Below are 16026 nucleotides of genomic sequence, written 5' to 3'. Positions count from 1 at the left end.
ACGAGGTGCAGCTGGTAGCGTGACTTCTTAGAGATGTCAGAGATGTGAGGAGCGAAGGAGAGTGTGGAGTCGAAGATGACCCCGAGGTTTTTAGCCTCACAGATGGGAGCAGAAAGAGGGCCGAGAGAGGCCGGCCAGATAGTGGCAGGCAAGGAGGGAGCAGGTGTGCCGATGAGGAGAATCTCAGTCTTACTGGAATTAAGGCAGAGATCATTGGCAGCACACCAATCCTGGATGGCGGACAGGCAGTCGGAGATGAAGGAAGGAGAAGAGGTGGCAGAAGGGAGCCTGAAAATTAGCTGCGTGTCATCTGCATTGCACTGAAAGTTGGGGCAGAGAGCGGCAATGCGGTGGGCAAGAAGTGCCAGGTATTGGTTGAACAGCCAGGGAGAGAGGTTAGACCCCTGAGGAACACCACAGGTAGAGATAGGGGAGAGGAAGGACCAAGTTGGACCTGGGAGGATCGATCGGAGAGGATGGAGGTTAGCTAGGCCAGGGCCTGATCGTGATACCCAGGTTATCACAGATGGTTGAGCAGGATGGCATGGTTGACCGTGTCAAAGGCAGAAGAGGGATCAAGTAAGATGAGGACATTGGGTGTTGGAATCAAGGTTGGAGAGCAGGTCTTCATTTGGATGTTCAGGAGAGCAGTTTCCGTGCTTCTGGCAGCTCTGAAGCCAGACTGATGGTCATGGAGACTACCAACAGATTCAGTGTGAAGATTAAGCTGGGAGATGGACAGCTTTTCAAGGAGTTTGCCTAGGAAAGGAGTGACAAGCAAAAAGGCCTTTTTAGGCAATTTAAGCAGTTCCATCTATTCCGCAACAGCAAAGAACTCTCTTGAACTGGGTTGGTCAGTATTCACAAAACTGAAAATGTCTCTCACCCCAGCTTGGGGTAATTTATGCCTGGTAGCGTTTTGGGTAATTGACTTGCTCATCCTTGCTTGGGCGGTGGAACCTCTTGTCCCTCTGTAGAGTATTTTGTGTCTTGGGCGGGCCTTGGCTTCATCTGTTGATTGATTTTCTCATCCACTCGTGGGCGATCTTGATTCCCAGCCCTGGGTGGCCTATGTGGTTTTGCAGCCCAGTTTTGGTTATAGGTTTTCTCTCACTATCTCGTGGGGTATATGGGTTCTCGGACGGCTTTCATAGCCCTGCTTCGATGCACCTTGTGGGATCTTCAGATTCTCAGCCTGGCGTGGGCTAAGGGCTTTCTCAGCCTTGCTTTGATTGTCAGTTCTTTTACCCCATAGTGGGCGGTGTGGGCTCAGTTGTGGCCTCATCGCCCTCGACCCGCTCCTTGTTGGATGCTGCAAACCTGCTTTCCAGCGGTGGTGTTCCTTAGTGGAGGCAGTCTCTCTTGCAGACATGGACCTGTGCCTTCGTCTTCTCTCTGGTCTGTGCGGTCGGTCTCTAGTATCAAGTCCTCCCATTCTGGACTGACAGGACTTTGGCATGGGATAGACAGGACGGCAGGCCATTTTTGTTGTCGCTTTGATTCCTTATTTCTCGCTGGCTCTAAGAGTCTTGGGTTCCCCACCTTCGCCGAAGCACCAGCGTTCCTTGGGCTTTCTTGGCCCTTCTCCCACCATAATTATAATTGTTCTTTTATAACGCACTTAATACTGGAGACCAGTTCCTAAGCGCGAGACCAGGATGCAAACGTGTGTTGCTATGCGTTGTCTTGCTGCTAAGACAAACGCGTTGCCCCTGACCTATCCTCCCAGCCATATCATCTGTGTGTCTCTTCCTCCTGTGAGGGAGACACTCCCTCATCTGCGTGGCTGGCGCAGGGGGGGGGGTCTCTTTCACTCTCCAACTGGCTCTCTCCTCTTGAACCAGGCTCCTGTGACCCTTCTGTTCCTCCCTGAAAAACTTTGGGAGGATCCATTGGTTCCTCCCTTCTCGTAAAGCTGTCAACATGTCAGTCTCATAAACCAAATCATCCATTTTGAAAGGACCCTGTAATTTACTGCCCTACTCGGTCCCCATATAACCAATAAGGACTTGGAATCCGTGCTACAGGACGGTAGAATAAATGGGGTGAGGGGGGAACCCCAGTGGGATCCCGCTTGTCCTGCCCCTGGTGTGGTGGTAATCATAGCAGGCTCGTCCCTCTAGTTGCAAAAGGTGCGTCATCCCATTGGGGAGAAGGGACGAATTCCCTGGATTCATCACAGAAAGCAAATGGGATAAATCCCAGGATGCACAGACAGACTGTCACAGACATAGTGTTGTAAACTAATAGACCCAAAAAGAGAGCCAGTGGGATCCTTGACCACTCCATGGTCCTTGTTGTGCATGCGAGAAAATGAATGTGTTCATTGGTACGCTATATAATGTAGTAGCCAGATGACCCACTTCCCTCAGAAAATAACTCTGTCAAAGACATCCATAATATTGCCTTGATGCAGTGAGACTGAGATAACCACTGAGGCGAAAAAACTGTTGCTCCTAGACAATCGAGGAGAGTGAACAAAACATATATAGAAAGAGAGAGACTGGTGTAAACACAGACTGCCACAGAAACACAGGCAAAAAACACTGGCTAAATGCAAATGCGTATCTGAAAGATAAAAATACAGTGCCTTCAAAAGGGGAGTAAAATGTAGGTTTCTGTGTCTTTCTGAATGTCACAGAGCAGGAAATTGACAGGCACACAGAGGTGGCCACAGCAAGTGATCTGTCACAGTTGGAGTGTGAGGCAGGCAGCCATAAAGATGGAAGTGCTGTTAGCAATGAAAAGACAATGGGCCTCATTCCGCCTCCGTGATTCCCGGAATTACCGGGGCATTGCGACCCCGGTGACCCGGGAATTCCAGAGGCGGAATTCTGTAAGTCCCCATTCCCATTGGGAATTTGGTGTAGAGTCCCTAAGGACTCCATGGGGATGGGGATCACGGAAACACTGGTTCCGTCTTTGACAGAGCCGGTGTTTCCATGTCCGCCTGCAGGCAGATGTTGTTAAACCCGCCAGGTCAGACCTGGCGGGAGTGACACCTCCCGCCTGCAGGACTTTTAATCAGCCGGTCCGGAAAGAACAGTGGCGGAGGTTTTACCACCACTGTTCTTTCCGGACCGGTAGGGTCATAATGAGGCCCAATGTGAGAGAGTGATGGACTGATTCAGGGGTAAAAAGGTTGACTGATGAAAAGGGGAAAGCTGCAGACAGGAAAAGGCTACACACGATCACGTGAACAGTGTGAGACTGGGATAGATGCAGAGAAATTCTGACTGAGAGACAAATATAGAGATATCCAAGGGAAGGAAAGCTAACTGTGTACACTAAATGACAGAGATTAAGAGACTAACCTAGATATATTAAACGTGATGACGAGAAAAAGGCTTGAAATGGGCAAAGGAGTTGCCAAAATCAGCATAAACTCTGGTACACATTTAAGAAAGGTACTGCCTATGGGAATGAAAATTGCGTGTTTACTCCCTTCTAATAAATGTGCCATCATCTTTACTATTTGAGACCCTCTTTACTTGGTGATATGAGGGTGCCTTTTATGACTGTTGTAGATCAGAGCTGCACTGAGGTAGAACTATTTGGCTGTTATTTCGTTGGTAGCGTTGTCACTGTACTGGAACAGCATAGGGTGCTATAGAGCAGGATTGTACAATAACCACTAACACAGCAACCCCTATCAGACAGTTCTGCTTGTGGGACAGTTTTCACTTTGGTACCTCACCTAAAGTAACAAAAAAAAAACAGTTCTGCTACTTGTTTTTCCAGGTGGCCGGTGCACTACGAGCAGTGGTGGGAGTGCAAATTCATCGCTGAGGGGATCATTGACCAAGGTAAATGCAATGCGAACCACAGCATGGAATGCAGATTGTGTGCCCCAGGGAATCTGTCTATCACAGCACGAAGGATTGCAGTGTCTGAACTGCAGTCTAGAGAGAATTCTATAAGCTTTTGCATGAGTGGCTTCTCTGTGAAAGGCGTTTTGATAAGGGATGTTAAAACCTCTTAATTCCATTTGGCCATCAACTATATTTACTGTTAGGGGAGTTTTCCTAAAGTCCTACTTGGAGGTAAGACTTTAGTAAACTATCCCAGTGGTTTGTAGATCCGCCTCTCTTAGTATCAGTCTGTACTAGTTCAGTATTTTGGTGTAGAGTGGCAGAGCAGTCAGGCTCATCTGTAAGAGGATGATGTGAGCTGTAGGTAAGTACACTGAAACCAGCAAGTAAAGCACATCAAAGAAACACACATAAATGTATATTCAGTCACTGTTAATTACTTAGCACAATAAACCATCCCACGCAGTTATATTTTTCAATGCTTTCAAATAGTTACTTCTTAGTTGGTCATTGCTGAACACATATAATTGTTACAGGAGTTTGGCAGTACTATCGGTAATACTGCACACCTACAAAATAGTACGGTAATTGGATTTAGTCTGCATACACAAATAGGATTGTGATTTATGGGGAGGAAAACTGTTGGTTAGTATTACTCTAGCAGAGCTTCAGGTTCTAGAGGTAGTTTGGCAAGACAGCAAGTTGTTTAAAGTGAGAAACGCAACCCTGGCTAAAAGGCATTTTTTATCGGTTTAAATTCTTGCAAAGTAGAATAAATCAAAGGTTCCTGCAAATACTTTCTAGTCTCTAGGAAGGTACAAGAAGACTTAACTAACGTAGGAGACCCTGCCAAAGGACTTGCTAAAGGGACACAAGCAGCGGCTTGAGTCGCAGGTAAAATGGGGTTGCCCTGGACACCTCTGCATGCACTTAAATGCTCTGGAGCGACTTTCTGGAATCGGGTAAGCAATACCTTTTTCCCCACAGTACCTTTGGTTAGAAGAAAATGTTCATGCTGGATGCTCTCCGATGTTGCAGCTCTCTCCCGACCACCGGATTTATTGGTCTGATGACTGAAGGCAGGACAATGGATGGGTTCTTTCAGCAGCAGTCTCAAGGTAGGACTACTGGCACAACTTTCAGCAACTTGTTGGTTCACTCTGTAGTTTTGGTGCCTTTTCTGTAGTCCCGCACTCTTGATGATGGGGAATGGGGAGTTGGATCGGATCTCTGGAGTGTCCTGGACGACTCAGCAAAGATTTGGATGATGTCTGCCTTTCCACGACGATGCACTCGAAATGGGCAGCAGGTCTCCTGGTATTGGGGTTCTGCAGTACTGGAAACTCACAGTACCTCAGGAGGTTGCTCAAATCAAAGTTTGTCTTGGGATTGGTTGTTCCCACCAGCCAAAGGAAAGGAGTCTTCCTCTTTGGAGCTCGCCTGTTGCACAGAAAACGAGGTCAGGACAGCAGTGTTCGCTTCAAGTGTTGCAAAGGGTCTGCAGGCGTCTCTGGTCATCTTCGGTTACTTCAACTTCCAGTGGTTGACTTACTTTTCACTCCAGGATCCTCACCTTTTATATAATTCCAGCACACACTCTGCTCCTATCTCTCTCAGCAATTTACAGAAAGGGGTGTTTGGCTGTCCAGTCACTATTCAGGCACTCTGGCAGACAAAGGACAGGGGGTGGATAACTCCTCCCCCACTTCCTGCCGGCACAGACACTTTGGAGCCTATACAGGGACACCCAAGGGTTCCCTCCAAATGTGAACACACACTAACCTCCCCCTGCCAGGTTCGGTAGAAGAAGGGCTAACAAAGAACAAGCATGTTAGTAATGGCGAAAAAGCAGAGAGGCCCCAAGTTGGTAGATGGGTGCCCCTATTGTGCACGCACTACCAATGCCATGTACATAACATGCAGTACAACAATTACACAATAGTTGGTAGAACACTTCCACTGCTACCAGCCATAACTAGGAGATGGTCTATGTGACTAAAAAGTCACAGGAGCAGAGAGAAGGGGGATACTAAGTATCCCTTTGGCACTTCAAATAAGGAGGTGTGTGTCAATCTATCAGATTATAAAGTTTTAGACAAGCTACTAAGTTTCTCTCTATCCTTAAGAACTGTAGTTACTCTAGGATAATGAAAATAATCTCAAAGGAGGACCCAAAGCAGCTGGAGCTGGAGCTGCAATAGTAAAATGCAGATGCCTTTAAGAGTTGTGTAGTGTTGGGGAGAATTTTCATTTCTGTGCCAATTCACTTTAACCTTAGAGACCCCCAGCTCTTTTGCTGGACTCAGGGCTTTTAAATGTTTACTCCTGAGTTTGTGGGACCTTTTTCTCACTCACTCATGTGTTTTCCTGAGTATGATTCTCTATGTTCCTTACTGTTTTATGGAGGCTGCTAAACTCCATAGGCATCTGCCTTTGCATTGCGACACACATCACCTTTTTTGCAATGCCTCTGAGAAGTCCCTCGGATATCTCTTAATGTTTAACTACATTTTCTTGGGTGAATGACTGTTCCCAAAAATAGTAAGATGACCCCCGTCTTACTTACCTTTACTTTATGGGTCCAGCACACGCCACTCTATGTGGAGTGCTGTGCGGTTACATTGTGACTCCTTTAACAGATTCCTCATGTAACCTTTTGGTTACACTAACTCACTTGAATGGCTGGTGGAAGTGATTTCTTTTTTTACTACCTAGTGACATGTATCTGCAGGCCTATACCTCTGCTGCAGAACACTGTTGACAACTGAAGGGATCAAGCCCATATAATCAGCCTGCTGCACGGTGTGTCCATTGGGGGACATTATTGCTGATCTCAGAACCGAATCTGTGCTCACAGGGGCACATTAGAATACAACGTACCTTTGCATATACCCGTACGCCCATTATCAAGGTTGCATTTCTTTAGAAGACATGAATTTATAATCTAGCAACTTATCAACATAACATTGAATAATTAGCCTTGAGAACGACGTTTAGTTGAAACGCGTGTCGGCTGACTTTTCGTGGATTACTTCATTAAAACATTTTTTAAATCTTACTGCAGTTCTAATTTTGGACATTTTGTATTAGAATATCTGATTGGAATCTGGGAAGAGCGCGTTTCTGCGTGTCACACTGTTCAAATTATCTATTTTTCTAGGCATCTAGTCGGTACCTGGCCCTGACATTTGCAACGCAGCTCAATCCTATTACTGAGGTAGAGTGTGCAGAGCGCATGCATAGGCCTTTACTCACTTCTTTCACTGTTTATACTATACCTCTGGTGCAGTGCTGCACTCAAGGGTGACCCTTTTCTCAAAATGGCCCCTGTCTTCTTTTTTTCCTCCCCTTTCTTGTCAGTTTCTTCTGGGCTTTTAGGTTTCAGTCGTTTGTGTGTTTTGCATTTGGCGGGCTCACCCAGGCTCCACTGTGTCAGGAAAGGCAGGAAGTGAGGATGGGTCCAGACACGTCGAAACTTCCCTGTCCTTTGTCTCTAGGTGTGCTTGAGTGAAACCAGTTCCAATTGGCATGCTGACTGTCCCTGTTGTGTGATTGACAGCCTATGGCTGTGAATGAATGGGAACGTGCATAAAAAGCGAGGATTTTGATACTAAGAGCAGAGTCAAACACTGGATGACAACATTCGAAGCAGAAGATGACAGAAGACACCAGCAGCACCACATGGACCGCAAAGTTCCCGGTGAAGCCCTGCAGCTATGCTAACCCCGTTTTCGAATCGGCGGGGACCCATAAAGGGGGACTTCCTCCCTTACAATTGGTGGGACCAACTAGACTCGAGACAAACTCTATTTTGGCGCAACCCCTGACTTGCTGCGACTTTCCACGGCTGCAGAAGCCCAATACCCGGCGTACTGCAACCTATTGTGAGTGCATTGTTTTCCGAACTCAGAATCTAGCCAGATCTTTGTGGGCATCCAGAGGACCCTACAGAAGCAGGAAATCCGCATCCAGTGTCCCCTCGCCAGATTTCATGATAAAGGGATCAAGGAGATCCTAACCGGAGCCCCTCTCTCGAGTGCTGCCCCTGGAGCCCGCCAGACCTCCTCCCTTTCATCACCACGACCAAGGACCAGGAACAAGGGGCTGCTGCAATGCATCCAGAAGGCATCCAGCTGGAACAAATTCTTCATTTCAAAGGTACTGATGAGTTGGGGTACATGGTCATTTTGCCATTTGGGGTGCTTCCTATCTTTGGGAGTGCGATTTAACCCTACATTAAGTTGTCCTCAACTTACCTGCATTGGCATTACAGATTGTGCTTTCTAAAGGAGACTCCCCTTGAGTTGCTGTGATTTCTCTTTTGAACACTGAATATTTAAGAAGATTTTTCTAATAAGAAGAGCATCAGAACTTGACTTTGCCCATTGACTTTGACTGTCCAGGCTTCTTAAAGGCTTCCTTCTGAACCTATTGACTTTGGCAGTGCTTGTTCCCTTACAGGTTTTAAATGTTGTTCACTTTAATGCTGGGATGATAGACTGCCTGCATCCTTTTGGGAGAATATAACTGTTCTTATAACCTATCAGTCTGTTCTGATCTAGAACACTGTGCGTTGCAGAAGATCCCATTTGTCCATAGAAAGAATAGGAGAATACGTTCTGCCACGGTCCCGCTTGGCACAGCACTTTGCCTCAAGGGATTTGGCGAATTTTCGTGGCTAATCCAGTGAATCCAAACTGACACATACGACTGCCCCGCAGCCTTGCAGATCCTTCCACAGCTAGACCCCCTGATGTGAGAAACTTTTAAGCTTGACGTTACTCATCACAGCTCTGGAATCGCTACAAATACAGTGAATCCCATGCCACAACGCACTTTGTTGCAAAACGCACCAACACTGTAACGCACCAACAGAAACACTGTACAGCCATCTACACTGGTGTATGAGAAAACCTAGTGCAGGGCCACTGATTTTCTTTCACAGACTGTATAGCAGTACCAATAAGGAGGATTCAAGTAACCTGCAATCCATCCTCTCCCCTTGTTCTCTCCAGTTCGTTCTGGTACCCAATGAAGACTGTCCTGAAGAAAGTGGGTGAACTCAACTAAAAACCACTGAAACCGGTAGACACAGAACATATCGGTTATAGCTTCCACACTTAAGTGGGTGCCTTCCCATGCCTCCCCCGTCCTGTGGAAGCTTTAGTTTTGTCTTCAGTCGCCTATTTTTGAGGCCCCCTAATAGTAAACATTCTAGAGGTTTATATATAAGGGTTTGGTAACTTCGGTACCCGGTTTTACTAAACTGATGACTTTAGTCATCTTTTATTACCTGCACACTCATAGCGAACTCTACAGGCCATTACATTTTATTTTCATCACAAGTAGACTGACATAACGAATGTGATTGAGCTTCATTGTTTCTCTCAATTTTTACTGCTCAGTCATTGGACACACTTTACATCTACATAGTGTGTCTGATCCAGGTGTGAGACTCGCCCCTTATACCAGCTGATGATAGGTGCATACTAGAAATTGGTAGCTATTCCAATCAGTTTCCTGTCACTGTTAGATAAGCGACACATCACCGTGGGGACTTAGGCAGGGATAGTTAGAACTCACCTCTGTCCTTTGTATGCACCACACACCATAAGAGTATCCCCTGAGAGTAATCCGTGGCGACCCTCACACTAGGACCGCCCGGCGATTTATGTGATTCTTGTTGCTTAAGAGCATCTCATTTGGGGCATTGTTCCAACTGTTTGTGTTATCTGATCTAATCATCACCATTCCTTTCTTAAATAACTCAATGCTGCAAAAGTGATACTATATAAATGCTATACTGACCTCAACTGACGTCACCTCTGGGTGCTCGAACATGTGTAACATATGAATGAATTACTCACCTGCTTTATTGTTAACTTTTTTAATTGAATCCTAACTTGGGATTAATGTTACAGCTAGTTACTGCTTTTTAAAGAATGCTTTCAATATCCTTGTGTATAAATATATAATTTATTATATAACTTTAAGTGTGTAGGTGTTTAAATTGATACTTTTATTTACTGATTTCATTGTACAGCTCTACTGCTCACATTACCCCTCTTAAAATAAGCCAGGCTGCTCAGTCACACTACCAACTTGTGTAGTACAGTCCTATATTAAAAGGTGGGTTACCTAATACCAAGAGATAAGTCTTGTGTAGTCCCACACCAGTTGGACTGCACTAATTCTTGCCCAACATGGAGTAAAATAAATTCCATAGTTATAGATTACAAAGAATAGAGTTCCAAAAGACAGAGCCAATAAGAACGAATGAGTGGAAAAAAGCTCCACTCATTCAGGATTAAAGGAAAAGGTCCAGAAGTCCAGCAAAAAGTGCTGGGATCGCACTAGGAGAGGGGATGAAGCATAAACACGATAATTCTCCCTAGCACCTACCTGTTTCTCTTGTAATATGTCAGAGGGGCTTGCGAGTAAAGCCAGTGGTACTAGTGAAATCCACCAAGTCTAACATTAATACTCCAACTACACATTCACACACACTTCATTGCAGTCAAATTAAGTAATGTTTAAATCTTCTGCTGCATCTGCCACTTAAAAGTGGAGCATGCCATGCGCTGTTAAGTGATCTGCAAATCCCTGCTGCATATTCAGCTTCCTTACTTTTGGTCTGGGAATTGCACTGAAATTGATCACTTTGGATAGATCACTTTGGGGTCTTGGTGCCTATGTCATTAATCCATGGTCAGCCTGCTGTTCTGTCCTCAGGACCATTCTGTACCCAAGAAAGTAAAATCATAGAAATCTGCAGACCCATAAAATAAACGTTCTATAGTAAGATCGAGGGACAGTCTTATGATGCCAATTTCAACATGGGCATTGTTGTGGTTTCTCTCAGGCATCAGACTTATCTGTGTTGCTTCCCTTGCTTCCCATGTCCTCTCATTTATACAGGGACATACTGTATGCTTCATGCAGTGGTATTTAGTTAATTATTGTGAATCAAAACATTTTGTAGTAGGACATGTTAGCCACACAATGTTTATAAAGGGTAGGATATGCAAAGAAACATCATTCATATTGCATGTATAGGGCTTCCATTGTTCCTGCAACTTACAATGCTAGCCGCCAGCTATGTGCAATTACCTTGTTTTTAGAAATGAATCTACAGATTTGGTGTTTACAAACCTTTTGTTGCAATCTTTGTGTTTTACGCAAGTTTAGACTTTCTCAATTATCCGGGTACCCAGGTAGGGGAGGCTGACATCTCAGGTAGTGAATCCTGCCTGGAGCAGGCTTACTGTACCTTCGTAGGGAAGCCTAACAAGCTTCCAACACTCTTCGATAACGTTGAGGAGCTTTGGAACATTGATGCTGGAGTTGCCTGTTGAGGTGTACCTGAGCGGGAGATCCCCTGGGTAGATTTGGGCTGTAGGTATTGTTGGGGAGAAAGTCCAAAACTGTGGCTCTAATCTGGGCCCACTGACCCTTTTGCTTCTTCAGAATGGTTCACTGATGTAACCAGTCCTCATCCCAAGCCTGCTTAAGCGTTCACCCCTGTGTAAATGTAACCCATGAGAGCCCTTAAGCCTTTCAAGGTGTGGTGCCCTAAAGATAGATTTCCACGGTCAGTAAGCTGGATTTTTTCTGTGCAAACCACTGAATGAGTATTAGGGAGAATTCTCATAAATGTGCCAATTCTTCCCACCTTAGAACCCTCCAGCTCTTTTGCTAAACTTTGGGACTTTGAACTTTTTAATTTCAGTTTGTTTTCTGTGTTTATTTTCTTTGGTTATGGAGTCTAAACAACTCCATAGGCATCATCTTTTCATTTGTGCCACACAGCACCCTCAGTGCAGTGGCACATGGAAACATTTTAAATACCTTCTCTGGGATATAATCTACTGTTTCCCAGAGTAAGTAAAGTGAAATTGTCTTTACTAGACCCAGAACACCCTATCTTACATTAGAGTGCTGTAGGGGTTACTTAGTATCCCCTATGTCTAGATACTCATGTATCAGTCGAATGCTACCCTTTTCTCTCAGAATGGCTGGTGGCAGTGGTTTTACAATGAACTACCATGATTTGTCCCGACAGCAAACTATTCGTAGCTCCGGTAACGTTAAATCGCAGGAGCCATGTTTTTCAAGATGGTGTCTGAGCCATCTTTGTTTAAACAGGTCCCGGTCTTCTTTTTTCCCCATTTCTTTGTGGAACGGTCCTTCTAGAGTTTGTCTCTGCACGCCAAATAAGGTTTGGTCCCTTTGTTCGTTCGCCTTTGGCGGGCTTCAGGAGTGAAGACAGCCTCTGCCGCCCGAGTGTCTGAGGTGGCCAGGAAGTGAGGGAGGTGTCCGAAACTCCCTGTGCTTGGTCTCCTAGGAGAGCCCCCGTGAGGAGCCCGAGAGCCCCAAATGGGAAATCAGCTGTAGGCAGAAACACTGCGGCATGTAAACACAACCGCGTTGTGTTTCTGCCTGCCCTGGCTTTCACTTTGGGTCTCCGGTGCTCCCCTTGTGTTTGAAAACGCTGCGGTTTTTCTTTCCGAGTTTCTCAGGCTCCTCCAGCCCGGAAAACTTAGAAAAAAAAAACGCAGCTAGTGCTTATTTTAAAAAAAAATAAATAGCACTTACCGAGATTCAGCTTCAGCTTTCCTGCTCTGGTCTCCGGTCCCCGTCCTCCGCGTACAGCACCAATGAAGGAAAAGCCACCCAGCGGTAGCTTTTGTTTACTACAGCTGGCTGGCTTTTCCTTCATTAGTGCCGCAAAAGCCAGCACAGGCGGGCATCCATTTCACAAAATGGATGCGCCCATGTGCTTTCTTTTGCGAATTTTGTGCTTGAATAGCTCACATTTTACATAGGAAGTTTTTAAAAATAAGTGCTAGTATTTTCTTTTTTAATGTTGCCTATCTATTTTTTAAATACATTTTTTAGCTGGACTACCCCTTTAATAGGTATTTAACCAGGAAACCTTGAGTGTAAGAGTTTATTTGAAGTCATGTGATTGTAGACCTCTGTGTAACCTCATTACTGCTCACATTTCCCCTCTTGAGATAAGCCTGGCTGCTCATCTCCACTACCAAAACTGTGTAGTACAGACTTATACCAAAGGTTGGCGTGCTTACACCTGTAGTCCTAGTTGCTTTTAGTGTTCCCAGAGGGTACTACATTCAAACTTTGCCCAACAATGAGGTGCAAGCAAGGAACCGTTGAAAGGTGCACACGTACTTGCCAGCCATGCTAAATAGGGAGCATAACTGCTATCTGGCACCAAGCCCATAATTGCATAAATATTTCTGATGGAGTTGCACAGCTTTAGTCTTTAAGTCTCCTTCCCTTATCTGGCCATATTTTGTATTCTCTACCTAGAGCCCTTGAAGACTGAGGCCAAGGCCAGTTAAGGCGAGTATTTGAATAGGTTAAATAGGATTCAAGAATGAATCCACATCCTGTACGCTTGAATTTGGCAATTTCCATTAATCGATTATTGCCACGATTCAGATTGAAGACTGAGTTTGCACTCTGCTTTCAATATTCCTATAGGAAAGGGGAATCTTCACCTAGACTTTAGTCGATCAGTAGGATGGCCAGGGAGCACTTAGAAGCAATTTTACCCCAAAGACTGCGCTGTGGAAGCCGTGCATTCTGGCCTTCTCAGCTGACTAGAGGGGAACTGTGAGTGGTGCTTCTTCCCTTGTAGATGGTGGACAAGCTGGGTCAAATGCCTCCAAGAGCCCTTTATTACCAGAAGAAATGTTGCTGCTTGCTTTACATGGCTTAAGGCGCTAGAAGCACAACCATAGTTCCAGTATCAGTTGCAGTGTTCAGGACACGTTTTGCATCCAAGCTTCCTTTTGTCCTCCTCTGATGAGTCTTCTTTCAGCTACTTCGGGATGTCCCAGTGATTGAAAAAGGCAACATACAGACATAGCTAAGGTGCAGACTCCCCTACCTTTTGGCAGTCTTTGTAGCTGAATGCATATTCACATTAGCACAGCCACTGCACCTTTCAGACATTTGCCAACCCCCCCAATCAGTAGTGGTCATTACATTCAAACTTTCTGGGGCTTCTCCCAAGACACACGTCCAGCCAGTTCAGGGGCAGTGAGCCCCCGAGCATGAGGAATGTCATTGCATATGTAGGAGCACACAGGATAAAGAGAAGCCTAGAAGGGGATTCTCAATTGGACTGCCAAAACATGTTCACATTTTAGGTTGATCTGCATGGAACAAGGCTTTTTTAAATTCTTTATTTTATTTGCTTTAATTGCAGTTTGCAATTTTTACAAAAACATAACTAAAATTTCCAATGTTACCAATGTCCGCCAAATTATTAAGTTTCCCTTCGTCATTTAGTACATCATTACATAAGTATAAAACCTTATAGATTCATAAATCAGAAATGTACCTTTTTACTGTCCAGGATTAACTCTCTTTATATAGCAGGATCTTATTCATGAATGACACTACTCAAATCACTATTGAAGGATTTCCCCCGTTAAACAGAAGCGACCACCATTCTTCATTCGTGTGGGATTGATTTTTCAACCACAACGATTCTAGAAAGTATTTTCTAGTTTCCTCCAATGTTCTACAGTCTAATAACAAGTGGTACGAAGTTTCCCTCTTAACACTCCTCTTACAGAATCGACAGTGATTAGATTCTACCAAACCTCTTCTTTCCAAGATCTCGTTTGTATGTAATAGGTTCAATCTCAATCTTGGGAATGTGTCCCAATATGATTTATTTGGAAATTTGACTAAGTATGATGCCAATTGATTTAGTTTTGCGCTTGCCCATGGTAGATTTAGCATAGAGTTATAAAATGACACAGATTATTGGGTCCTTATCCAATCAAATTCTCCCAAATACTTTTTTTTCTTGTTGGATTACCAATAAGCTCGTCTTCTGAGCAGCCAATTTCCAAGAGCTCTGTTTCTCATCACCCAATCGTTCATCAGCGTACCCTTGCCCCCCTGTAATTCCTCGTTGATTATTTTGAAGATTCTTGGGGCGTTCGGTTGAATGATTTTCCTGAATAGGGCCAAGGTGTTCCAATCTAGCACTGCTTCCAGTAACAGAAGGCCCAGTTCTCTACGAATTATAGCAGCTGACTTTGAATTTGGCAAACCCAACACTGTTCTCCTAAAGAGCCATTCCAGCGTTTCCCAGAAGCGAGTGGGTATATCAGTCATTTCTTGTACTCCATAGGCTACTGAGGGAACTACCTTCCCTTTGTAAAAATGTACTACAGGGAGTACAGACAAGCGCCCGCATTTTTTATTGATAATACTTGATTGGATCACCAGATTTTGTTTTCCCTCTTAATACTTTTTGGCCTGCTAGCTCTACTTTGCTATTTGACAGCATAACTCTCAAGTATTGAAATTCTTGTATTTGCTTGATTTTAGAATCCTCATTGTACCAACTTAGTTTTTCCGTCCTTTTTTTTGCTCTTTCGAAGGAGAGAATTTTAATTTTTTCTTTATTTATCTCCAAGTTGTTTGTTATATATTCTTGGAGCACTTTCAGTTAACGCTGGAGTCCTACCGCTGTCGGATCTATGAGGATTAAATAATCTGCGTACAATAAGTGCAACAGTTGGACGCCTCCTATCATAGGAGGAAAAGATCTTAACAGCAGGTCATCTTTTATAGCCATTAAAAAGTATTTGAACAGGGCCGGTGCCAAGGGGGGCACTGCTGCTTTACACATCTGGCCGTAGGTATTTCTAATGACAACAACCCTGCCCTGTTCTTATGGTAGTGCCGGAATGTAATGCCATTATACGTTCCAAGATTGGATTTGGGAAGTCAGGTTGGTGCAGTTTCACCCATAATTTTTCCTTGTCAACGCCTGAGTAAGATCTACAAAGGCTAGAAAGATTCTTGGTTTACCTTCCGCGACCTTTCCTTTCAAGATACTAAGGAGTATATTTGCAGATGTTCCTATCCCTTTCACGAACCCTGTTTTCAAAGGGTCATTAAGTTCATTTACTAACATTCATTCTTGACATTTCTGCAGTAAAAGGGATGCAAAAACTTTTCCGATTACATCCAGTAATGTAATCGGCCTGTAATGTCTCGGGTTCTCCTTTTTCCCTTTTTAAAAATTGGGGACTACTATGGCAGTTTTCAAGAACTCGGTATTGCATAAGTCGTGGTAATATTTTCAACTGAATAAAAAGGGCCCACTCTTCCACGTTCTGCTTTAGGATTGTATTTGTAAACCCATCTGGACCAGGGGCTC

The 16026-nt window shown here is 44.5% G+C and overlaps 1 protein-coding gene across 1 annotated transcript in view; it reads left to right on the top strand.

The window, feature by feature from the left end:
* HECTD3 (HECT domain E3 ubiquitin protein ligase 3) overlaps positions 1–16026 on the top strand; it is a 623726-nt gene that overhangs the window by 445912 nt on the left and 161788 nt on the right. Inside the window, exon 12 of the mRNA XM_069642356.1 lies at positions 3742–3806. Within this exon, the coding sequence (XP_069498457.1) occupies positions 3742–3806 (65 nt within the window). The remainder of the gene's footprint in view (positions 1–3741; positions 3807–16026) is intronic.

Source organism: Ambystoma mexicanum, chromosome 1q (genome assembly GCF_040938575.1).
Source record: "Ambystoma mexicanum isolate Mex_15411 chromosome 1q, UKY_AmexF1_1, whole genome shotgun sequence".
Lineage (NCBI taxonomy): Eukaryota > Metazoa > Chordata > Amphibia > Caudata > Ambystomatidae > Ambystoma > Ambystoma mexicanum.
This window is presented reverse-complemented; position numbering and strand designations above follow the sequence as displayed.